The 25,117-nt window shown below is 55.2% G+C and overlaps 1 protein-coding gene across 3 annotated transcripts in view; it reads right to left on the bottom strand.

Annotated features, from left to right (window-relative positions):
* CACNA2D2 (calcium voltage-gated channel auxiliary subunit alpha2delta 2) overlaps positions 1–25,117 on the bottom strand; it is a gene marked incomplete at its 3' end in the record, with an annotated part of 132,570 nt that overhangs the window by 48,549 nt on the left and 58,904 nt on the right. For all 3 annotated transcript variants that reach the window (XM_084248085.1, XM_084248086.1, XM_084248087.1), the window contains exon 3: positions 16,384–16,500. In XM_084248085.1, the coding sequence (XP_084104211.1) occupies positions 16,384–16,500 (117 nt within the window). The remainder of the gene's footprint in view (positions 1–16,383; positions 16,501–25,117) is intronic.

The raw sequence follows: 25,117 nt of genomic DNA, 5'->3' as shown, positions 1-25,117 counted from the left end.
GGTTTCCTCCGTGCCCACAGGTCTCCCATCCAATGCCTGCTCGTGCTCTGTCACTGTCTATGTGCACTCATCAAGGACTTTGCTGGTCCTGCTGTTTTCCCCGCAGACTGTGCAGTCTCTGAGTAGGTACAATGCTGCTCTTTTCCTCCCATGGGCCCTAGTGCCCAACTCTTGGTACCTATTTCATGAATGAATGAATGAACGAATGAATGTCTAGCTGCACAGACATCTAGGTGAATGAAACAGGGCAGTTGCTCTTTGTGCTGGGCCTCATGCCACTTAACTTCTCACAGTGTGGTTACTATGGGGCAGGCACCAGGCTGGTTTATAAGGCTGCCACCCTGGGCCAGCTTCTCTTGAGGTCACCGTGGGGTCTAATTCCTCCCAAGTTCCTCCTTGGGCCAGGCTGGTCATAGGGGGCTGAGTGCATGGCCTACCTCTGAGACTTTCCCAGTAGTGAACGTCAGCAGCTGCTGAGATAAACCCAGAAATGCCCCTGGAAGGAAAAGAGGGGCTTGTGAGTGGTCAAGAAGACAGAAGGCAGGACCAGAAGAACAAGGTAGGAGAGGAGGGATTCCCAGGAAGGGAGGAAAACCTAGATGAGACAGAGATGGGAGTGCTGGGGCTGGCAACAGAGGCCTGTCTGAGACTTATTTCTTTGGCAGGTCACCTTTGTGCAGGAGGCCCAGGGAAATGTTTCCTGCCCCCAACAATTGTGACAGTGAGCTAGGAGACTCCATCCACTATGGGAAGGCCCTTGCTCTGACTGCTGAGGCATTGTTTCCCACTGTGGGCCTTAGTGAACCCCTGCCAAGGGGAGAGCCAACATGGGCTCTATGGAGCCCATGAAGTTTGCATTCTGCAAACTTCAACCCTCTGTCCTGCACCCGTGGGCTCTGCAGAAGAGTGTGGGGAACACTGCACAAGCAGCGGGGCCACGGCAGATTTAGGTGGGATCCAGCAAGAGCTGCATCTTGGGAGACAGCTGGAGCTGTCGAGGGGGCTTGGGAGAGTCCTGTTGCTTTCCGTACCTCAATTTCCCAGTGTGTAAAACAGAGATTTTCATCAGAGAACGGCCTGCTGTAGGTGCAGTGGCAAGGCAGTGGACAGGGGAGTGAGACAGTGTGACACGGCTGCATTCCAGGGTGAAAAGGGGCTGCCAAGTAGGAATGAGTATGTGCATGTGTGTTCCCTTGGTACACACAAATATACAGACACACACACGGGCACACGTGGCTGAGAAGCACGCATGTACACGCCAGTGTGCATGTTGTCTATAGGCACTCTTGGAGGGTGTGGGGCCTGAACGATGATGTGGCTGGGGACAGGGAGATGGGATGTGCATCCGTGGACTGGACACACATGTGGGGTGCCTGAAGCTCACCCGTGTGAATGCCTGAGTGAGACAGGCATGCTGGTGCAACAGGAGCCGAGGTGGTAGAGCTGTCCCTTCCCTTCCCTTCCCCAGCTCTTCAGACCCTTCCAGTGTACCCCACACGCAGGCTGTGCCATGGAGGGCCCTGGCACAATGCTGAGGCACGCATACAGGCGTGTGCATCCATCTGGAGCCATCCCGTGTGGGTAAAGGGCCCATTCTAGTCACTTACTGACTTTAGGAGGGCCCCACATCACTGCTGTGAATTCTAAAGGGCCCTTGAAATTGTGTTTTGCTGACACCAGCAGCTGCCCAGGGTGGTCTGCAGCTGGACAACCCAGGCAGGTCCAGCACTGCTGCACAGCCCACCCTGCGCTTCCCACCGCCTGCTCAGAGGCACCATCAGCTGGCCCTGTTGGGCAAGGTCCCAGAGGGCTTAGGGAGGCTCCTGCCTACTCAGATTCTGGAAACCCTGCATATCCTCAGGGCTGTGTTGTAGGTCGGGAGATGGGACTTGACTCGAGCCAGGAGGAAGGACTGTTTCTCTCACTGCCTTTACCCCTGCACGTGCTCCCAGTTTGCACCTGTGGACGTGTGTAGGGGGTGTACCAACATCCATTCCTGCCTCCCTGATGTTTGTCTTCTGATACTCCTCTGACACCCAATTACCCATCTTTTTATTAACTTGTTTACCCTCTGCGCCTCCTGTCTGGCCCGTAAGATCCCAGAGGGCAGGACCAGATCTGCCTCTGTCACTGCGTGACCCCACTGGCTCACAGCAGACACTCCGTGTGTACTTGGGAACTAATGGACGGAGTCTGGCTTGATGGGGTTCAGCAGGAGCTGAGGTGGCAGAGCTGTCCCTTTCCTTCCCATCCCCAGCTCTTCAGACCAGAGTAGGAGAAAAAGCTTCCTATTCCTGCCCCTATCAGTTTTGGAAATTAATAGGCCCTGTAGAGGAGCCAGCCAGGAGCTCGCAGGGCTGCAAGAGGCAGGGCTGTATTTTGGCACCTAAAAGCCAGAAGAGGCTGCCTCTCCCTCCCCTGTGTGGGATGCACAATCTTCTTTCCTCAATCTCTCCCACCCTGACAGACCCAGAGCCACAGAGCATCTGCCTGGGGGCTGGGCCAGACCAGGGCACAGGTACTACATACAGTAGGAGCTCAGCAAAGGTCTATAAAATGCATAATACCCCTGCTTTCCTCATGAGGCTGCCAGAGCTCCCAGTGCCTGGAGTCTAAGTCCCTGTGGGTGGCATTCAAGGCCTCCCACTGTCATATCCAGCTTCTTGGCCCCGCAATGCCCCCTCCCCACAACCAGTCCACCATCTTGAACCCCTTTCGGCTCTTGCTTGTTCTGTGCTCCTATCTGATCTGTTTACTGCTCCTCCCAGGCAATTTCTCAAATCCTGTCATGCCCCTACTGTCTCCCTGGGGACTTCCATGGCCAGTCTGGATGGCCTCTGGGTCAGGAGGCAGGACACAAGCAGGGAGTGTCAGGAGGGGTGCTGAGGGCAGTCTAGGAGACAAGTGGGGGAGTGCCCTTGTTGTAGCCTCTCAGGGCCAAGGACACCATGACAGGCCCTTCTCTGGTGCATGCTGATGCTCCCAACAGGGTCAGCCATGTCCCCTGCCCACTGCTGCAGGCTGGAGGGGGAGGACGAGGTAGAGGGATGGAGGGCACTGCAGGGGCATAGTCCTTGCTAGTGATGTTCCTGCTTCTTCCATGGGCTTGGGCCAGGCTGCAGTCTTGAATCCCTGAATCTCTGGGGCCTTGGAGGGGACCTAGTCCCTGACAGTGAGACAAGTACAGTCTGGTGTGGAATCTCTGAATGGGATACAGGGCTGTGCCTGGATGAGGCTTGCGAGTTTGTGTGGGTGTCCTGGGCTGTGCCTGGCAGCCCAGAGATGGATGTGTTCAGCTTTATTTTTTTTTTTTTTTGTATAGAGGCATGCTTTATTTATTTGTTTGCTGGTCTGTTTGTTTGTTTTGTTTATACATGCACTGGGTACAGTCAGAAGCGCGGGAGGGTGAGAGAACTCACCAGAGCCAGAGCGGGGAGCAGAGCAGGCAGAAGGACCGAAGTACACTGCTGAGGGGAGCAGCGGGCGGCAGGAGAGGTCTGCGCGCCATGTGGGACCCTCCTCCGGTAGCCGGGGAGCAGCCAGGGATCGAACCGGCGCCGCAGAGGCCGCGGGCAGCTTCGCAACCCAGCGCTCAACCGCTGCGCCACCGGGGAGGCCCGGATGTGTTCAGCTTTAGAGGGGAAGGTGACAGGAACATGAGAAGGTGGTGACTTGGTACCTATCCTGAGCCAGGGAGGGCTTATGGGCAAGTTAATCTAAGCTGATGTTCTCTAGAAAAAGAGCTAAGGAAACTGGTGTGGGCTTCATAAAGAGGGATCATGGTTAGACACAAGGAAGAACTTTTAGACACTCAGTGGGAACCTGAAGACAGAGGGTATGCTCCTCCAAAGTCAGGGACAGGCCAACAGGCTGCTCCCTGGGAGATGGAGGGTGGGTCATCCCCTTCTAGCTTCATAAATAGAGAAGCTGCTCAGGTCCCTGATACCAAGGACCTATTTCTCCAGCATCTCAGGGTCCCTGATTTTCTGAACCAGGACCTGACCTTGTGCCCCTCAGATGAGCTGGGAACTCTATATGTGAGGTCTCCATGACCCAGTTGGTGACCATGAAGCCCATGGCAGCAGCTCTGGGCTGTCTTGCCTGATGAGTAAACCTGGGGGACACGTCTCGAACCTGTGACCAATGGACTTGGGAGTGACCCTGAAGCCTCTGCAGCTAACACATTCTCATGAGAAAGCGAGGGATTTTGTCTGCTCTGAAAACGGGCATGTGCTGTGGTCTCGAGTGATTATGTGCGATGTGGTGGGAGTGCCACAGACCTGGCAGTGACTCCCAGGGTTGGGATCTGTAGAAATGCCTTCTCTGGTAGAGCCCAGAAGCCAACAGTCATAGAGCCCAGAAGCCAACAAAATAGGGGGCAGCCAACAGTCTCCTTGAGGCCAGGTTCTGGGTCCCCTAGGACCCCATGGAGACAAGAAGGTCTGACCTCCACTCCTTGCCTGTCACCCCTTCCCCCATTTCTCCTTATGAGTAAAATCACAGGGAAGCAAACCTTGGGGGGAAAAAGGAGAGTGTTTTTAATTAAGTTTAAGAGAATTCACATCCCGAGGGAGTCGAAGCAAGAGAAGGTGGGGAGACAGTGGGGGCTGTGGGGGGAGGGTAGCAAGGGAAAGTAGGCCACACCGGCTGGGGGCTCCGGGCTCCGTCCTTCCTGTTACCCAGGCTGCAGCAGGCGCTGAGCCACTGAGGGTCCTCTGCACAGATGAGCCTCACGCTTCTGGTCTTCCACCTGGGGAGTGGGTGGAGGTGGGGGTGGTGAGCTCAGCTGTGACGGGAGGGTCAGAGCAGCACCAAATTCTGTCTCTGCACTGCTCACACTGCCTGGTTCCACCCTTGGGGGTGGGGAGAACAGATGCTCCTGTCACCAGGGAGGACAGGCCAGCTATTCCCCTTGGCTGGAACTGTCATGTTTGGTCGGGGGCCTGTGGCTCTAGTGAGGGCTCCACATGCACTGTCTATGGTCCACTATCCCCAGCGGTCCCACCTCATAGCTGGACCAGACCCTGGTTGGGATGGGTCGGCTTTGGGAAGCCCACCTGCTATGGGACCTGTCCAATGGTGGACAGAGAGGTGTTAGTGAGGATCACTGGAGTTTCTATGAGTCAAGTGTTTGGTGCACACCTGTAAATGGCAGTCCATCCATTCTAGGCCACAGGTGGAGGGCAAAGGCCATCTGGCATCCTGCCTGCTCACCCCCAGCCTGCTGCCATACACATGCCCACTTCAGGCAATGCCAGTTAATAAATCATTAATAAGTCTGAGTCTAGTTTGGGCCTGAGCAGTTTCTGAGTGTGAGCAGGTGTGCTCACGTGTGCCATGAGGCCCCGGGTCTACAATATGTGTCACGGGAGTTTTGTGCAGATACTAAGGCATGTGGAGGAGGGTGGGCTCAAACAGAGGACAGGGCTAGAGTTGATCGTGAGGTGGCTCAAGCCCAAAAATCTTCCTCCACTCCACCCCCTTCTACCTTTTCTTGGGTAAAGGATGGAAAATGTAATATTTTGCAAAACAAGCTAATTACACAGCAGTTACACAGGGAGATGAGATTAGCATAAGAATATTTGATAAAAGGAGGCCCAGGTAAGTACATGGATGGTGAGCAAAGATCAGTGTCATTGTTAGGAGGGTGGGCAGCAGCCCCTCACTCAGCCTATAGTCCTGGGCTATGTGGGAGTCATGGCATAAGGGGTGCAAGTCAGCAGCCCGCATGCGTGAGGACAGACACCTCCCATCCAGACACGTCCCTGGATGGGGTACATGTACAAACACGGCCCAGAGAAAGGAGAACACTGACTCTTAGGGTTGGGCTTGTGCTTCTTGTGGGGGTCCCCTACCAGAATGTCTGAGACAGAGAACAGAGAGCCAGGGTCATGCCATTAACCGGGTTGTCCACTGGCTGAACAAAGATGGCCCATTTTCTCTGCTGAAATGCCCATTATCTCTTGACCCTGGGGATAGGCACTGCACATTTGACTGGATGTGGGGGGTATGTTATCTAGGGTGCTCCTCCCACCCCACGGTGCCCTACTCACTGGCCCTTGGCACTACAAGTGTGCAGAAAAATGGTCTGGAACTGCAAAGTCCAAGAGTCTAAAGACCAGGCTCTAGCAGGGCCCCGAAACCTCTGGTGCCTGGAGCCAAGTGTCTCAGATGCAAATTTTGAGAAGTTTCAAGTCCCTCCGAACTCTGGCAGGGAGGTGTAATGGATGCTAAACTTCCACAAGGACACTGAGATGAGTGGGTCTGGGTGACAGGTCACACCTCCCACCCCCTGTAACTGTGAACTTCCCACTGTTGCATCCCAAGCTTCCTTTATTTCCCTCCGGACAGGTCAGCAAACATCTGGGAAGGACAGGAAGCAGGGCAAAGAGCTGTCCACTTACTGAAAATCCCTGGTGCTTCCTGGGGGTTCAGACTTCTCACCTCACAGCCTATGCCATCACCCCTGTCCCGTAAATGCCATCTTCACTCCATCTCCTCTTCACCTGTCCCAGACTCCTCCTTCCCACACTGCAGGTGACTTCCCTGCTGCCTCCCCTGGTCCTGAGTCACCCTCTCACCCTGTCCTCCATCCTTGGTACAGGCCATTGTTCCCTCTCCTGAAACCAGGCCTCCACCCTGACCACCCCCTTCCCATGGACCAGAGTATAAGTCTTCCCCCCAATCCAAAACTCAGAGGGTCCAACCCTGCTCCCCTCCCTTAGTCTAATCCAGCAGCCACACTGAACTCTACCTGCTCCTCAAACACTGTCCCTGGCCTCCTCTATGCTATTCTCTTTTTCAGAATGTTCTCCCCTGTCCCCTGAGAGACAAGCTCCCTCCTTCCTCCAGCCTCAGAGCTACTTCTCTGTGGTTCCAAGTAAATGGGATGCTTTTCCACCAAATCCCAAAGTGACGTTGATCTTCCTTGTGGCCCAAGCCTCTGCCTTGTAACAGTGACAACCACATGGCATATGCGTGCGTCTACAATGGCCAAGTCTTAGCTCAAGAGATCCTCTTGGTAATCATGCTAGGTGAGCTCTTACCACCCATTTATAGAGAGGGAAACAGAGAGTGAGAACGGAAACTGCCAGGAAAGGCCATGCAGCGGATGCAATAGTGTAGTCACAGCCCTTCTGTGTCAATCCAGCTGCCTGGTCGATGTCCTGGAGGCCTCTGTCTCCTGGGAGAGTCACCCTCAAATTCTTATTTGTGGAAAGCCTTATGAAGTGGGTGGGGTCTCATTCATCCCATGGCTCTGCCACTTGGCCAAATGCCCCACCCCCAAATAATGGAACAGCCTTGGTTGAAGGATGGGGGTCCAGGTTCCCTTCAGGCTCAGGGCATGTCACCCCCCGCTCCAACCTCTGTACTCCGTCTGTCTCAGACAGTCACCCCTCAGTACAACTCATCAGTCAAAAACTGTCATCTCTGCCCTCCCCAGAGCTGTGTCTCCTCCACCGGTTCATGCCAACACAGCTCAAACATGCAAGCCAGCCTGCCTGCTTCAGGCCCCCTCGAGTCTTCTCCTGGAATTCTGATCCCCTGCTCTGACCCTGTCTTGCTGCCTGTCTATCCACCTGTCCATCTGCCCGACTGCTCAGGCCTCATCTCCTTGGATGCCGCTAGACCTGCTGATTGGGAGCACCGGGGAGGAGAGGGTGAGCTGAAGCTGTGCCGTCAAAGGGATTCTGTGTAGGGGGCAGGGAGCCCAGTCCTCAAGACTTGAAGGCTGCCTCAGCCAGGAAGTCTCCCTGAGCTGTGCCAAGGAGAGATGATACTGTGCCTTCCTAAGTCCTGCTCCCTGATTGGGGCTGCTGTTGCTTGTTTGGGGCGCCTAGCAAATGGATGGGTCATAGGTGGGGAGCTGCCTACTTGGCACCAACCTCAACCTCCCAGGGAGGGGCTGGGCCCCAGGCTCCCAGGCAGCTGGCGGCTGGGGCCTCACCCTCAGCTATCTCGATAACTGGGCTCCAGCTGGTGTTGACACAGCAAACATGCTGCGACTCCCATTCGCCGAGGCACAGAGTGGGCAAATACAGGAAGGCTGGAATAAAGGACCCGACAACCGTGACCAGCCTCTCAAACAAGGGCCCCGAGGCCTGTGCCAGGAGGCAGGAAACACAGACAGTGTGGCTCACAGAGGTGGGAGGTGGGGACAGGCCCTTGATGAAGCATCCAGAGAGCGGAGGGCTGGCACGGAGTCTGCAGTCCAGCACTGGTCCACATGCTGAGCGGGATCACAGGTCAGTCTCGTCGGGGGGCCCAGCCCATGGATACTCCCTTGAAAACCCCTTCCTGAATCAATATCACCAAGGCTTGGGCAGGAACTCTGATGACAGATCTGTGAGGCTCTACTTGTTGCTCTTGTACAGGTAGGGAAACCGAGGCCCAGAGACTGAGATTTGCCAAGGTCTCATCTAGGTGCTTTTCAAGTGCAGAGTGGGGGGCCGGAGTACAGGTGTTGGTGAAGCTCTTTGTTCTTGGCCATCTCCAGAGCTTGGCCAAGGGCACCATGTGCCATGTTGCACCTTTTAAGGGGACCTCATGGCCAGGTGTTTTTCCTGAGTGCAAGGTCAAGACTGCAGGTTGTGGTATTAGGTGACCCTCAGCTAGGCGCTGAGGAACAGTGTCTGCGGTGGGCGCAGACCACAACTCTGTCTCGAGACTCACCTCATAGGTCATCGTGCGCGAGCTCTGCAGCGCCAGGTCAGTGGGCAAAGCCCTCCACTGCTACCTCAGGCCATGGCCCAGCAAGCAGAAACTCACTAGCTCTACCTCTGGCCTTTGCACTTGGCTTCACCCTCTGACTTGTGCCCCTCCCTCCCCCCTCTCCTCTGCCTGGCTAAGTCTCTGGTCACCCCGCCCCTGCGGCCCCAGGTTCTCTAGGCCTCCTCAGTATCCACGGTCACTCATTGTCTCCTTGAGCAGACTGCCCTCCTCCAGGGGAAGCCTTGCAAGCCTATCCCCTCTGTCCCAGGTAACCTCATGTGGTGTTGGGACCTGCACGTGCTCAATGCCAGTAAACAGAGGCTCATAAGGTACCTGGGTCCCACGACTGGCTGAGCTAGGGTCACTTGGGCTCCCCCAGGAAATACCTCAGGGGTCTCTACTTGGGGTTAGCATAGCACCTGGGGTTGGTCCATCTTCAGGTATAGGCTTGCAGGAGAAAGCTAAGAGGTCTATGAGGAGCCTCAGAGTCCCTTACCACCCCTGTGCTCCCCACCCCAGAGCCATGTCCATGGTATGGGGTGCTTCCTACCAGCACCCCCATGGCCTCACTTCTCCCGCAGGGCCCCTTGCCACAGTGGAGGCACTGCTTACTATGTCTCTTAAGTCACGAGAATAGTGTGAGAGCAGTGATTGGCCACTCCCAGGGCTGTCTGCAGATATGCAGCTATCATCCCAGAACTCAGGCGGGGAGCTCTGCCTCTTTGTCACCTCCCCTTCAGTGGAAACAGTGATGCACAGACTTCCCCTGCTGGGCTCCCTTCCCAGCTTATGACACTTATCTCAGCCGACTCAGCCTGAGTCACTTTGCTTACTCTCACCACCAGGGCTCTGTGCTTTCCTTCTTCCTTTCACCACCATTGGAAATTCTACCAACTTCTGAGTTTCAGCTCAAATGCAGCCTCCTCCAGGCTGACTTCTTAGATTTGCCCCTCCCATGTCACTTTTGCATATGGGACCCTGTAGCTTGTCATCTGTCTCCTTTTAAGTCTTGGGTCCTGGAAGGCATGGCGAACCGGGCCCCTGGCTTGCCCAGTCGAGGATGCACCTCACCCTCCCCCAGTCGCATGCACAAGGATTTCAGAACAAAGGGCCAGATGCTATTAAAACTCAATTAAATTTCTCACTTCTCTGATCCTGAATTAGGCTGGTTTGTCCCTGAGGTAACTGCAGGCCCTTTTACACTGCCTCCTAGCTTCTGCCCAACCCCCTTTGCCAGCTAGGACCCCCAGAGAGGTGGGCAGAGCAGGAGAGGATCCGCCCTCAGGGTAGGCTTTCTCTGGGGAGTGGAGTCTGATGTGTCTCCCTCGGGTCCAAGGTTAATTTTTTCCTTTTGGTTGACGCCCCTCCCCTGCCCTACATTCCCCCTCCCGTGACGCGGAGTGTGCAGGGATATTAAAAAGGGCTTAGGATAGTGGCCCCTGACTGCATCTGTAGGCCCCTCCGACACAGCCACTCTCTCCAACTGTCCCCAGTGTCTTTCAGTTGAGGTCCTGCCCTCTAGGCCTTTGCTTGTGCGCTAGCCTGTCTGGCATATCCTCCCTTTTCCTTTCCCACCCTGGGCTCCTCTGATCTGGCCAACATCACTCTGCTTCCCCTCAGTCCCTGGGAGCTCTGGAAACGGAAGGCACATAGGCTTGGAGCCAGGCTAAGAGGGTAATCGTGACCCTGGCTCAGTCAGGTAGCGCTGGGGTTGGCCTTGTCTCTGAGCCTCTGTTTCCTCATCTGCAAAGTGGGAATTCTGCCCTACAGTGAGTGGAGACCCACCTGAGGCTTTGGGAAGTGGAGGTTTGCTGAATGATCACGCAGGCAAATGAACAGGAAACTGAATGTTACTCTGGGTGATGCACGTGGCATCATGAGCTGGACCACCAGACAGGAGAGGCTCAGACACCTCCTCCTAGGGCAATACCTGGGCTGAGGGCACCTTAGGCAAAGTGCCCCCACAGGAAATGGGGGCAAACAGGATGCTGAGCTTCCTGGCCTGACACATGGCTGTATTCAGCCCTTTCCCCTGACTTCAGCCACTAAGGAGACGCCACAGTAGGTCAGGGGGTGTAAGGCCGTTCCATTGGGCTGTCAGTCTAGACCCCTGTTTTGGCTAAGAATACGGAGGAATGATCACAGCTCTTCTGGTTTCTCCTGAAGGCCCTGTACTTTTGAAGGAGAGGGGGCTGCCTGAATCCCAGGGCCAATCAGGGGCCAGCGAAGCCCAGCCCCAAGTCCACAGCTTGGTCCTTCTTGAGGACCGACAGCTGAGATGCCCTCATCTGACCACCACTAGCTCTGGCAGGTGGGTGAAGAGGAAGGAGGATATGTTTCCCCCGAGGGCCCTCTGACCAGGTCCTAGCACACCCCATCTGCACTGTCTCCCTCTTCATTCCTAGGGGGGCCAGCTTCCTGCCTGGCCAGTGCTGGATTCTTCTCCACCTGGTCCTGGTGGGGACGGTGACAGGGGAGGTGGCCTCCATACTCATGTTCAGCAGTTACTGTGGGCAGTTTCTGCCTAAGGCTCACACTGACTCCCAGGACCCCAGGGTGTATAGTCACCTCCTCCCAAAAAGCTCCTTCATTCTGAGAGGTCTTTCTCCCACAGCAGGCTGCCCACCACCCATACCCCTTTCCTAGTCTCTTTGCTGGCCAGCTCCCTAGCTGTCTCCCCTCAGGCAGTGATCCCCAAGGGCTCCCGCACAATAGACGCTCAATGAATGCCCACTCTAATTCACTCCCCCCATCCCTGGGGGCCTGTCGGCTCCTCTGGGTGGCAGTGGCACTGTGCCAGGAAGCAGCAGTGCTGTTTGGGTGAGGGGAGAATAATCAGCCGTAAACGCCGCAATCAGGGAGAAAAGGCTGCTCGGGCCCTTGGCGCCCACGCGTGCGCCTAATTGGCTCCACGTGTCTGCAGCTCCTCTCAAGAGCGGGAAAGTGGAAGGGTCAAGATCTCTTAATGTTCGTAATGGAAGGGAGGCAGAAGCCACTGCCAGCCCCACATAAACACCTTTTAATTGCCTGGAGAAGGGTGGGCGGAGGCAGCCCATGAGACAGAATCCCCTGCCTGTCTGGCTACCACTGCTGTGCCTTTCAGAGCTTCCCTGGTCTGGAGTCAGACCCCAGCGGCTGACCTGCAGCTAGAACCCCAGCCACAGGGCTGGCAGGTATTCTTCATTATGAGGCCCCTCCTCCAGCCAGCCCTTGGCAGTAGGTGACACCTGTGGCCTCGTCCTCTCAGGACCATCAAGGAATGCAGGGGACCCAGCTCTGAACTGGCTTCCAGGTGCCTGCATGCCAAACTTTCCCCTCCAATCCTTGCTGCTCCTCCAGGCCACCCCACGCTTGCAATTACCCCCTTGAGCTGAAGGCATCTTTCTCTTGCTGGGGCGGCCCCATTCCAGCTGTACATTCTGAGGCCCTGGGTGTCTCTTTGCTTGGCAGGGGTGGGGTGGGGGGGCTTCCTTTCACCATGGGTATCTTTCTGTCCCATGTGGCCAATGGTTCTCAACCAGGGGAGTCTGTGCCTCCAGGGGACATTGGCAATATTTGGAGACATTTTTGTTGGTTACAACTAGGGGAGTTCAGTACTCCTGGGACCTAGTGGGCAGAGGACAGGGATGCTGCTCAACATTTGACCATGGGCAGAGCAGCCCTGCACAGATTTATCTGACTCAAATGTCAATAGCGCTGATGCTGAGAAACCCTGCATTAGCTAAAGCTTTAGCAAGCAAGCAGCCAGTAAGTGGAAGGGAAGCAAGATATTCTCCCTCCTGACAAGGGGGGAGTTGTCCCACAGCCCCTGGCCCCCGGGCTCCCTCCCTGGCTCTGTCTCCTTGCTCCTCTGAACACCCAGCCCAGAGCCCAGTTCCTCAACAGACCTGGCCACACTGCCAACAATGCTTCATTTTAATTGGGTTAAGTGGCCATTAGCGGCGAAAGCAGGGCGGCTATGTGCAGAAGGGTTTTTAATTTTGCTTTTTAAATGATGCTTGCTCCCTAGAGAGGCCACTGATGGTGGGAACACTGCCCACTGGAGCCCCAAGAAGCAGGGCCACAGCCGCACCTCCCCCTCTCCCATGCCATTGAGCCTCATGGGGGTAAAGTGGGAGGGCTGGTCAGTGTCTTATCTCCCCTGCCCAAGGAGGGACTCACCAAGGTCATTCCAGAGCAAAGCCCTGTCAGGGGAGACAAGAGCACCATCTCTTCTGCCCTTGGTCTTGGCCCCTGTGGAGTGAAAATGCCATGTGGCCACTAGGGGAAGCACAGAGTTGGGTAGAGCCTGGGGGCAGTTTGTGGGCCTGGTATCCAACTGCCTGGGTCTACAACGGAACTTTGCTGTGAAATAAGAGGTCAGTGACATCCTCTCTGGAGCTCAGTTTCTTCCAATGTAAAATGGGGATGAAAGGAGTAACCTTTTGGCTTGTATGAGGATTTAGAGCAACCTGGAGTGTCCCCCCCTCATCTTAGGCCAGGCACTTAGCAGGCTCTCACAAAGAGACCAGTAATTGTGGGAAGGAATTACTTCTGTTATTTCAGGGAAACGTCCTGAGCTCTCAATCTATATAAAATCAGTTGTGAAGCATTTACAAATACTGAATTCCAGCCCCACCCCTGGGATACACTAGGTCTGGGGGAGGCCTGGGCATCTTGACTGAAAACCTTTGCAAGCAGGCTAACAACACCACTTGAAGGCAAAGGCCAATGGCACAAAGGTCCCCGACCCCAGGGTGAGGGAAGCGCCTGAGGAGGGGAGCATGGGGAACATGGGCCTGGTAGGAAGGGCAGAGCTTAAAGGCCGAGGTTCCTAAGGCCTGGATCCCCACCCAGGCCTGCCTGGTGACTGGCTTGTTTGAGGTTGGAAGTGAAAATTTCCCCCAGAGCAGGCTTCTAGCCAACACTCTGATGACCTAGAGACCCTGCTCCGGCCTGGCTTCCCTGGCCCTGGGCTCTCTGTTCTCCAGGAACCAGTCCACTGAGGCACACAGCCTTTGTCCTTAGGGGAGGCTGGAGTTTCCCACACTGGGGTCACGCCTCACCTTATCCAAGGCCCAGGCATCCTCCTACATCCTCTCCTCTGAGCCACAGACAGAGGGGCCAGGCATGGTAGTGAAGGTGGCATAACCTTCAGGGACACTGTTTTCATCATGGTCTTTATAAATGATGGGACTGTGACACCAGAAGTAGCGGGCAGGAATGGTCTCAAGTCCCAGCTTTATGGAGGCAAAAGCTAAGAAGGCCTAGAACAGGATAAAACTGAGAGCTGTATGAGGGCAGGAAAATAGGATCTGCTCACTGCACACCCAGCATCAGCCTGGCACACAGCAGGCCATTAGTGAGTGTTAATGAATAGACAGAGGATGAAACACGAAGAGATGACCTTTCTGAGAGAGGGGTTGCATGCCAAGGCCACAGCTAGCAGGGCAAGGGGCCTCCAATGTGCTATAAGAACTCAGACACCTACTTATCCCCCGTCAGGGATCAAGACTAAGAGGACAAACTCTGGCTCAGAGAACCCTTCCCGCTGGGAATCTAAGTCGTAAAACACTCCCCTCCCTGTCTTTGTAGCAGAGGCTCCAGCAGGTTTTCTGGACATGGGGATTCTGCTAGCAAGCCTCCTCACCTGGCCTGCTCCTGGCCCCATATACCGTGTGACGGCCAGAGTCACAGAGCAGGGACTTCAACCCCTAGCATCACAGACCCACCCTGTGTTGCTCAGTGCCCCCTTCGCAAACCCAAATTAAAATTCTAGGCCAGAGCAAGGGGATTTAAATTGGATTACTGCATGGGGTTGAAGGGAGGAGGGACGAAGTGAGGGGCTGGGGGGGTCTAGTCCCCCAACATGCCTCCCTCTATATGCACTCAGGCTGCAAACAAATGTGGGAAGGGAGAAAAGGAACAGAACTTGATTAAAGGCAAATACAAGAGATAATGAAGACCAAAGCTCATCTTCAACAATTAGGACCAAGGAGGGGGGAGGATGGCCTTCCTCTCCTTCTGGGGGCATGGACGGAGCATCCTGGGGCCCACAGCCAGGGGGCAGAGACAGAGAATGAGAGAAAAGAGGGAGAGAGTCCAGGTCAGGCCAGTTCTAGTGGGACAGGACATGCTGGCTGGGGAGGGGAGCAGATTTCTCATGATCCAGGAAGATGCTATTGGATCCTATGGGTATTGCTGTCCCCGCTCCTCCCCATGGCATTTCCCAGCTGTCTCTCCACCTGTGACTAGGTGGTCTCAAAGGTCAGGCAGGACTGGGCTGGGCCCAGCTCTGGGTCACACTGGAGAGGAGGCCTTCAGAGTCCACTCCCTTAGGGTGTCTGGTCCCAGGATGCCAGCCTCTTCTTATCCTATGATCCCAGGATGCACAGGGTGGGCAGATGACCCCAGGGGGACAAAAAGGACCAGCTTCTAGGGGAGAAGGTCCTAGTTCTCCCCTGGATCTGGATTTGGTGGGGAGTTTGGGCTAAGTGGAAGACCTGACTTGATCCTGCCAGGTCCCTAGCTGGAGTCTGGGCATGGTTTGTGTGGAATTGCTTTATTTTTTTTTAAATTAGCTTTATTTAGACATAGCTTCATTGAGCTATAGCTTTATTGAAGTATAGTTTTAAAATTAGCCTTATTGAGATACAGTTATTGAGATACACACTGTAAAATCCTCCACATCAGTATACAAGTCAGTGGGGTTTTTTTTGGGCATATTCAGTTGTGCAACCATCACCACAATCTAATTTTAGAATATTTTCATCACCCCAAAAAGAAATCCTGTACCCATTAGCAAACACTCCCTGTCCCCTCTCTGCCCAGCCCTAGGCAACCACTAATGTACTTTCCATTTCTGTAGATTTGCCTATTCTGGATATTTCACAGAAATGGGATCACACAATAGGTGGTATTTTGTGACTTTCTTTCACTTAGTATAATGTCCCCCAATTTACCCATGTTGTTGCATGTATCAGTACTTCATTCCTTTTTATTGGACTTATTCATCTTTGACTCAGGCTGGGGGCAGCCTGACTCCCCTCCCTCACTGACTGCACAACCTGCCGAGGGCACTCTGCCCCTGCAAAAGCACCTCCTGACACGCTCTTCCTGGGGTGGGTCCAGTGGCCGGGGTCTGCTCTTTGTAGCCCCAGCCCTGGCAGGTTCTGTCACCTCACAGACCCACAGTGCCTTGGAGCTCACAGGTGCATGCTCTGAGTATAGATGGGGAGCCTGAGGCCCAGAGGTGGGCAAGGAAATATCCAAAACCATGCACAGAGTAGGGACTTCAATCCCTAGCATCACATAGCTATGGCCACTCCATAGGGGATCCAGGGTCCTCCACACTTCCTCCCCATCAGAGCCTGCAGCCCCTCCCAGCTATCAACAGGTTGCTGTTCTGACCAGGCATTCAACCAGGGCTCACCTATAGACAGAGCAGAGGAATGGAAGGGGAGCCTTCCTAGGCTCCACTTTCATGCCCAAACAGGGCCCCAATGCCTCAGGTCACCCCTCATGCAGTCTGCTCCAGCAACAGCTACCCAGAGCCCATGTGAGCACAGTTCTGCCAATGATGGCCCAGCCTGAATTCAGAGGCCAGGAGGGCTCGTGTTCACAGTGTGCCGGGACTTCACAAAGTGCAGGGCACTCTGCCTGCCCCTTTCCCAACACAACAACCACACTTACCTTCAAGGCCCGCACCTTCCTGTCCAGCAGGCTCTCGATGTCCCCTGCCACCTTCTCTACCAACTTCTGAGGTTCATTCTCTTGTACCTCAAACAGATTCCGGTTGTCCTTGTAGATCTGGAAGAAAGGAGAAACAGGGGTGAGGCTAGGGTAGTCCCACATTCCATGACGTGGCTCCTGCACCCCCTCTGTACAGCTCACCACAGTACAGTCCTCATCCCCACCCCGACCTTGCCTCTGGACATGGAGGGAGCTTGGAGGTCGGCAGGTTGGGTCCAGTGCTTCTGTGGACTCAGAGGAGGGCCACTGTCACAGGCTCCGTGGCTTGAAATGGTACTGTTTGGTTGGGTAGGACTATCACTGTTTTCTATGAGACACTGTTTTCTATGAGTCACCCCATTTCTGAATTTTTCTAGGGGTCATAAGCAGCACCCCCTGACTAGCTCAGAGTGGCTGCTGAGAGTAGCAGAGGGGTAAGCTGGATAGGAGGCAGGGCATCAGGGGAGATGGACCCAAAAATCACACATTGTACAACTCACACCAATACAGAGATGCTCTCACACTCAGGTGTAGACTCATGGACAGACCTGCATGAGTCACATACACACAGTCGCCCCTCCACATGGGCTCAGTAGCCATATCATTTCTTTTTTTTGCTAATGCTGCCTCAGGGCATTTGCAGAAACTATAGTGGAGCCCTAGGGACTCCTGTCATTTGGAGCACAGAATTAGGGGGCAGGGACCAGGAAAGAGAAGGCAGGTGGGGAGAATAAATCTGCCCCTCCCTCTTCCTTGGGGTGGGGGTGGTCCAGTGCACACACTCGGGGTGGAAATTTAACAGTCATGTATCTTTGAGTGAGTGTGTGTTATGGTTCAGCACACATCCATCTGTGCGCATGTGCCTGTGTATTGGGGGTGGGGTGGGGTTAGGGCCTCCAGACAAAGCCTGGGGGCTTGCATGTGAGTTGCAGAAGCAGATTTCTTCAGAGGTCTTTGTTTAAGGCTGGGGTCTTGGGTGTGTGCACATGCCTCTGTCTGTGTGTGTGCTTGTGCCTGTGTGTGCACGTACATGCTTGCATCACATATCCCTGTGTGATCAGCTTGACTGGGTCCATATGTCCATCCAAGTGACCTCAGGATAGCCATACCCCAAACTGGTCCTTCACTGGAGGTCACAGGCTGGGCTATTACAATTGAGCTGCCACCGCCAGGCTGTGCCATCAGGCTATGCAGAAGAGGGATGTGGAGGATGGAGAGAGGAGGTGATGAGGAGGAGATAAAGAGGTGGGAGAGGCAGCTGATGAGAGACAGACAGGCAGGAGAGATAAGGTCGCAGAGTGACAGTGAGACGTGGGGAGATAAGGCCTCTGGCATCTGACAGGGGGAGGAGGTGGGGGAACCAGTCACTTCCATAGCCCCTGTCCTGCCCCTCCCAATGCCTGGCAGTCCAAGGGTTAAAGCGCTGCACACAGCCGGCACAGGCAATCTCCTCCTCCCGCCACCCCCATCCCTCCCGGCTTCTCTTTTCTTTTTGTCCTTCTCTTAGAACAAAATAATTTGTGGTGAAGTTGCTCCTTCCCACAGAGCAGTGGCGATTAGAGGGCGAGTCTTGAGGCCTGTAAGTGAGGCCAGGGAGGATGGAGGCCCCAAATGGGCACCAGGCCAGGTTGTTCCCTGGGCCCCCCTGGGCAGTGTCTCAGGACAGAGGCCTCCAGATAGAAGACAGAGATAAAGACAGAGTTCAAGGAGGGTTTCGAGCCTTGGGGTGGGGGGGGGGGGTCACTTGAAAATGTAGGGAGTCTGGAGCTCAGTGTCCACTCTTGGGGAAACTGGGGCACAGCAGCAGGAGAGGATGGGTCAAGGCCACACAACTGAGTGGCAAAATCAGGCCCCACATCTTCTGGCATCCCTCTTTCTTCCCAGGTTTGGGGACATAGGAAAAATTGATCCTTTGTCTACCTTGGGCCACTATCCTTGGGTGTGTTGAGGTCAAGGCCTCAGTTGCCCCCAGCCCACTTGCTCCAGCAGGGAGGACAGCTACTTGACTTCTCAGAGAGGGACTGAAGTTCCCATACCTGACTCCACTGTCAAGGTCATTCCCAGGAGCCCCTGTCTATAGCAGTGGGGTCCCGGGACTGAGGCTGGACCATGGGTCTTCCTGATAACCCTCCTTGGGGAGCCCAGGGGTTCTCTACTAGGTCCAGAGTGCCCCTGGCAAGCTGGCATGCTGTCTGGGCCAGGACTCAGGGGCACAGGACTCAGGGGTATCCAAGGGGCAGGGTCACACCCCAGAGCCCTGACAGGTGACCCAGGACTTGGAAACAGGGACTCTCCAAAAGTCACCCCATTTCTGAATCTCAGTGTCTCATCTATTAAATGAGAGAATGGCAGTGCCCACTTCACAGACTGATGGCGGACCGAAAGAGTCACACCATGAGGAGCCTGTACGATTCTCACTACAGCTATTGTTTGAGATCACCAGAATTCTGCAGAAGGAATTGGTCCCTTCCCTGTCTATTCTCCTTGCTACATCAGCACACTGAGGATCCGAAGCCATTGGCAGGTAGCCTCAGTCTCCCCGGGGTCTGCCCACTTCTTGCCCATTCTCCCAGTCTTCCCAGCACAATCCCTCCCCAGACATTCTGTCCTTGTCTCTGACACCTCAGCCTCCACCCTGTAGGTGATAACAATGAAGTCTAGACACAGGGACGCCACAGACAGGATACAGCCATGGCCAGCTCCCTTCTATCTCTCCCCAAGTGCTAGGCTGTTGTGTCAGAGACCCTTGGGATATGTGTATGCCCAATTCCATGTTCAAGAGCAGAGCTCTGGGGCCAGTTGGACCTAGGCCCGATTCCTTCGATTCTGCCGACAGCTCTCCTACCCCTTGGAGCTTAGGGCTGTGTCTGCCTCATCTTATTCCTATCCCACTATCATGCAAGGGCTCATCACGACATGCTTCCCCTGGCCCCCAGCGCCAGTATTCCAGATCTCTCCGGCCCACTGACCTGGCATGCACTTTCAGGTCTCCAGTCCACGCTGATTCCCGCTGCCACTCCTTTGCTTGTGCTGTCCCTGCTTCCCCTCGCCTAGGTAAATCCTCCCGAGGGTGAGGGTGGGGAGGTAGGCTAGAAGGAGTTTCTGGGAAGAAAAGGGCATCTTTCCAGAACAGTGGGGGCTGGTCCAGTTACCAGCAAAGCCTGCCTTCCAATCTCAAAAGAGCCCCTGAGGTGCAACCGCCCTTATTCCTTTCAACCCTGGTGCCTCACTCCTCTTAACATTAGATACCCTGTCGAGAGGTTATTAAATCATCCTGGCCCTGTGCCAGTTGCCCCTGTCCCCTGGGATGGCCCTAAGCAGAGCCCTGTGTCCCAGGGAGATCCAAGTGACACAGTCCAGCAGATGGCCCTGCCCTGGGAGATAGGTCATGTTTCCACTGATGGGTCTGGGGAGGTGCCTTCCACCTGCAGGCCTAGCAGGAAGCCTGGGAGAGACCAGAGTCACTCCAGAGCATGACCAGGTTTGGCTCCCTTGAACCCCAGCATCTAGCCCTGGCCCCTGGGGTCAGTTCTGAAGCAACAGAAAGGCCAGGGCACATGGGGTGCTGAGCCTTACCAACCACAGAAAGACTGCACACCTGCTGATGTCCTTGGCCCAGCGAGCTAATTGGAAAAACCCAACAGCTTCCACAGCAGTGCAACCCACAAGGCCCCCACCTCTGCATAGACAGTTGGATGGAGGAGTGCCACAGGGGCCAGCAGGCCCAACGTTGTTGCAGCTTCGCCCAGCCATGATGGGGCAGGAAGAGGCAGGGGTTTGATCCTACAGAGGAGATGGTGAATAGGTGAATAACAGTGGACAGGGCAGCAGACTAGGGGACACGTTGGCTGGAGCCAGGTGGGCACATGGGGGAGGGCAGGAGATATAGTGGCAGAGGACTAGAAACAGGAAAGTAGGGGTGGCTCAACGGGACAATTCAGAAGGTGGTTTGCAGCCCCTCTTTCTCAGGAAGGACTCCCCCATCCTGTATCATGCACCTACGGCCACCACTCACCTGGGGGGTCCTCCTCCCCTTGAGGACACCACCCCCATCAATTATTGAGACCTGTTCCTCCAATGTCTCTCATTTTCTTACCTGCCTCCCACTCCCTGCCACAGCTGGCCCCAACCCAGCCTTTCTCAGCTCTAATTCTTTTGTAAAGCAGCATGTCTGGCCAGTCTTCTGGCTTTGGGATTTACAGACCTTTGGGATTTACTCCACCCCAGAAAGGGGTGGAGTGGGTGGGTGCGAAGGCCTCCTCAGGGGCCCAGACCCTCTGCCCAGCCTCCTGCTTCTCTGGTGGCCCCACATCAGAGGGGAAGTAAGCCCAGAGGATACTTGGAGAAAAGTGACCTTGAACAGGAAGCCTGTACACTCACAGGGGTAGGCAGAGTCAGCTTTGCTCCCATAGCTCTCACCAGCCCTGAGCTGGGGAGGAGGATTGGTGGTCAAGCTCTGAGGTGCCTGGAACCCAGGGACAGTCACCACAGGGACAAAGGCTCAGGACCAGTGACCAGGACAGGCTCCGGTTGGGCTGCAGAGGCATTTTTGCTAAGTCCCTGATTGTCAGCAGCAGTGGGGCCTGGACCTGGGCCTGTATCCAACCTGCTCAGGAGAGAAGGAAGGTGGAAGGTGGGGAGGAGGCAAAAGTAGAGGAGGTTAAAGGGAGAAGAGGGGCGCAGAGGCTCAGGAACAGCCCCGCTCACTGAGGGTTGGCTCTGGTCACCGTGGAGCAGGTGCTTGACATGGTCAGGCCTCACCCATCTCTGCCAACCCCGGGCGGGACCATTCTGATCAGGCCCACTTGCAAATGGGACACTGAGAGCCAGAGAGGGTGAGCCACGCAGCAGAGTTTGGAGTTGAACCAGGTCTGTCTGATCCAAAGCCCTTGCTTTAGGTCACACTCTGCAGCTCTGTTCCCTGTATTTATCCCCAAGCTTGAAGGGTAGGCCTTTGGTGAAAGGGAGAAGTTGGGGGTTTGGTGGGTGTGGAGGGCACAGGCAGACTCAGGAGCCTGTGGAAGGCGGGAGAGCCATTCTGGAAAAAAGGGGGAGGGGGAGACAAATAGAACCAGGCTGATCCGCTAGCCAGCCATCCTACCCTGGGAGTAAAAACAGGTGCGCAAGTGAGGCTCCTCTCCGCAGCGAAGGTGAACGGGCCCTAATCTCTGGAAAATTAAATCAGAAAGAAATGGAACGAGAAAGATTTGACGCAGTCTGGGCCCTGCTGCTGGCTGTCTCCTCAAAAGCCCAGCTGGGGGTTCCAGCATGAATGCTGGAACTCCCTGCCCAGAGTGCAGGGCAGAGCACCAGCAGGGCTGGGGGAACAAGCCCCACAATCTGATCCCCAGGGATTTGCTATTCTCCAATTCTCTCTAGGTTTGTCTTGGTGTCTGGTTCCTGGTCACAAAAGCAGCAGCTGGTGAAGGTCTTAACTGCGCAGTCCTCATGCCAACAGGCCCCTAGCGGGAAGAGGGGGACCAGAGATGGTGGGCTGGGTGTTGTAGGCTGACCTGCACAGGCCAGCGCTGGAGAGGCCACAGGGCCTGGGGTTGGGGATGGCGGTCAGCTGATAGAATGGGGTTCACTTATGCCAGGGATCAGGGGAGCCTTGGGTAGAAGGATAGGTGTGTTGGTGTTGGCTCAGGGACCTTCAACTGGGCCATGAGGGAGGTGAGGGGATGGGGCTCTGGTAGTGATTGTCTCAGGGACTCCAGCCAGTCCAGGCAAAGCTAGTCATGGGCCCTGCCCTCTTCCCCTTCGGTAGAGCAGCTGGATAACTGGGGACCCCTCCCACTGATACTTAGGACAGGCTGCCCCCGAAGCACACAGTGCACAGGCAGGGGGTCTGTGCCACCCAGCTACAGGCCACATCAGTCTGACACTCACCAAGTTAGGCCTCCTGTGGCCATGCCACACTGACACAGCTGATCCTGTGGCTCTATAGTTAATCAGCTATGTATGGGGTCATGTCACATTCAGGGATTGTACATCGCGATGTTGGTTGTCACATTCCTTAACTAACCTTCCTATTTTCTGGCAAGAACCCTCTGTTTAGAGGGTCACGGGTGCCGACCCATTACAGTGTGGCCCTACATGGGCTATGATGGAGGACACAAGGCAGCACGGGAGCAGGGAGGAGGGCTCCTGTCTTGGCTTCTAGGAGCAGGGGACGATGTAGGTCTCCTGGGTCGGTGGCTCACGAATGACCCATTTCCTCAATCCCACCCCCTCGCCTCCCCCTGGGGTGTCTTTACATTTCCATTGGGGCCCTCCATATTTACACTGTCCTCTTGTGTACAGGACAGCAGGGTGGACCAGACCTTGTTCCTGCCCTCCTAGGACACACCATCCAGAGGGGAGGTGAGAGTCCCCTTCAGCCTGCTAGCTCAGAGGGGCGGCAGTAGGGAGAAGTGTGCTGGAGACACCTGTGTGGGGCTGGCCTTCTTGTGCAGGACTGGGAGAGGGGATGATCAAGGAAAAGACTGGGACGACTTTACAGGGACGAGGCCATCGGAGCAGTCTGAGAGGCTGGGCTGGAGTCTGCCAGAAGCGGGGAGGATGCGGGGAAGGGACTCTAAGCAGGAGTAATGAGAGGTGCAAAGTCTGGGAGAAGGGTTAATGGGCTGCACAGCTGCAGGAGACAGGGGCTTGTGGGGGACAGAGGGAAGCTGGGGGGACAGGTTCTGAGAGGAAGGGAGTGGATAAGGGGGGTCCTCAGGAGAGGAGGGAGGCGTGGCTTAGATCACAAGGTGAGGAGGTGGCCTTGTGGCCCCTTGGTCCCCACGAGGCAGCCACTAGGAGCTCTCACTAGCCTATTTCCCTCCGCAAAACACGCAGGGGCACAAAGCCCCTGCCGCCACCCCCAGCAACGCCTCCCTGTTTTTAAAGTTAAAGTTTAGTTGACTGTCATCCATTACCGCAATTAGTACATTATGTCTAATTATGCAATTAGTGTAAAAAGTGCACTTGCTGCTGAGAATGGGAAATTACGCTGCCTCGTTACGCTGTAAAACCCATGTCATAAAAAGGCTCAATCTCTTGTTTTTCAAAAGACACAAACCCAACACAAAACAATAAACCAAATCCTCTTAGCTGAGCTAGGGCCAGTCTGTGCCAATCTTCCTGCTTGTGGCCCCCCTGAACCCCGACTCTGTGAGGCCTGTCCCCCACACGCCCCAGGGCGAGACGCCACCTGCCACAAAGGGGCAGTGAGCTTGTGGCCCATTCCTGGGCGTGGCCCGTCATGGATCCCCTGAAACAGATGTGAATTTCTAAATTGACTTTAAATTGATGTCAATCCTTATTATCCAACCTTATTACAGATCTGACTAGGAAGGAGGCCTCCAGCATTTCGGCCCTCATATTTCAATGAGAGCCATTGTGGAGGGGTTCAGCCTCCACCCAACTCCAAGGTGCAAGGTCTTTTCTGCAAGGTTCCCTTTGGTGCCTGTGAGGGGAGGAACACTCTAGCTCAGAGGAAACTGGAGACATTTCCTCACACTCAGGGCTCCCACACTCTAGGAGCATTGACAGGTAGGTAGTGAGCTCCCCACCACAGGAAGCATGCAAGCCCAGTTATCAGGGATGCAGAGAGGCCTCACACAGTCACCCTGCACAGCGGTTGGACACTCGGCCGCCACCGTTAGGTGACAGCGCTCCTGAGGCCATGTGCTTGTATGAAGTACATGGTTTGTGACTATCTTCCCAGGTTTGGCTCTTTGGATGGTCAAAGGGATACACTCTGGGGACAGGCTGGAGATGAGAAGGAAGGCTGGAGATGACAGGGAAGTTTCCCTACTATAGAGGTGACAATGCCAAATTTCCAAGCCTGGGGGGCTAAAAGAGGCATGCACCCTGGCATCTCTGACTGTCCACATCAGCGCTGGACTCACCCTGGGGTTTCTTAATAGCATATGCTCCAGGGCAGGTCTCCGTCACCCATGACCCATCTCCAAGGTCACAAGTTAAAGTGCCAGCATGGGCTACTCTGCCTAAGAAGCCCTCTCCTCGAGCCCCTTCCTCCAAGCTCTCACCCCTCCTTGAGACCAAGATTCTAGACTAGGCCAGGTAGTGGTGGGTACCACAGAGCTCTTCCCCAGCCAAGGTTCTGCCCTGACCTTGGGGGCATGATGCACACACCTCCTGCAGCTGCCACCACCCAGCTTAGCAAGGTGGTCCCACAGCAGAGAACCCGAGACCTGCAGCCCCCAACATCCCAGGGCTTGTGGGACACCAGGACCCCTGCAACATGCACCCATCGATTCTGGGCATCCTGAGGCATCTCAGTGCTGTGCACACCCCAGTGGAAGCTCTTACCGAGAAGGCAGCTGGATTATGGGGAAGGGGGGAGGCCTGGACCTGTTGCCTGAACTCAAGGCATGGGTCCTGGACAGTTCCAGTCTCCAGACCTCGTCCACTGAACTGGTCTTGGAGAACAGTGGCCCGGTCAAGGAGACTCTTCAGGCCCCCCAGTCCTCTCCATCTGGTCCAGGAGAGCATCAGAGATAGAGGATTTGCGCCTGAGGTGAATAGAACTGCAGGCAAGATCTAGGGGCCCCTGCTTGCTCCCCCTCCCTGAGCTGGGAGCCACCGGCTGTTGAGGCAGCTGGGAGGGAAGCTGTGCCCAGCATACCAGCTGGCACGGGGGAGTGCGAGTAAACATACCCACACTTTCCCAACTCAGAGAAGTCAC

The sequence above is a fragment of the Talpa europaea genome (assembly GCF_964194135.1).
Source record: "Talpa europaea genome assembly, chromosome: 11".
NCBI classification, from domain to species: Eukaryota; Metazoa; Chordata; class Mammalia; order Eulipotyphla; family Talpidae; genus Talpa; species Talpa europaea.
Note: the sequence above shows the minus strand (reverse complement) of the source record. Positions and strands in the feature narration are given on the sequence as shown.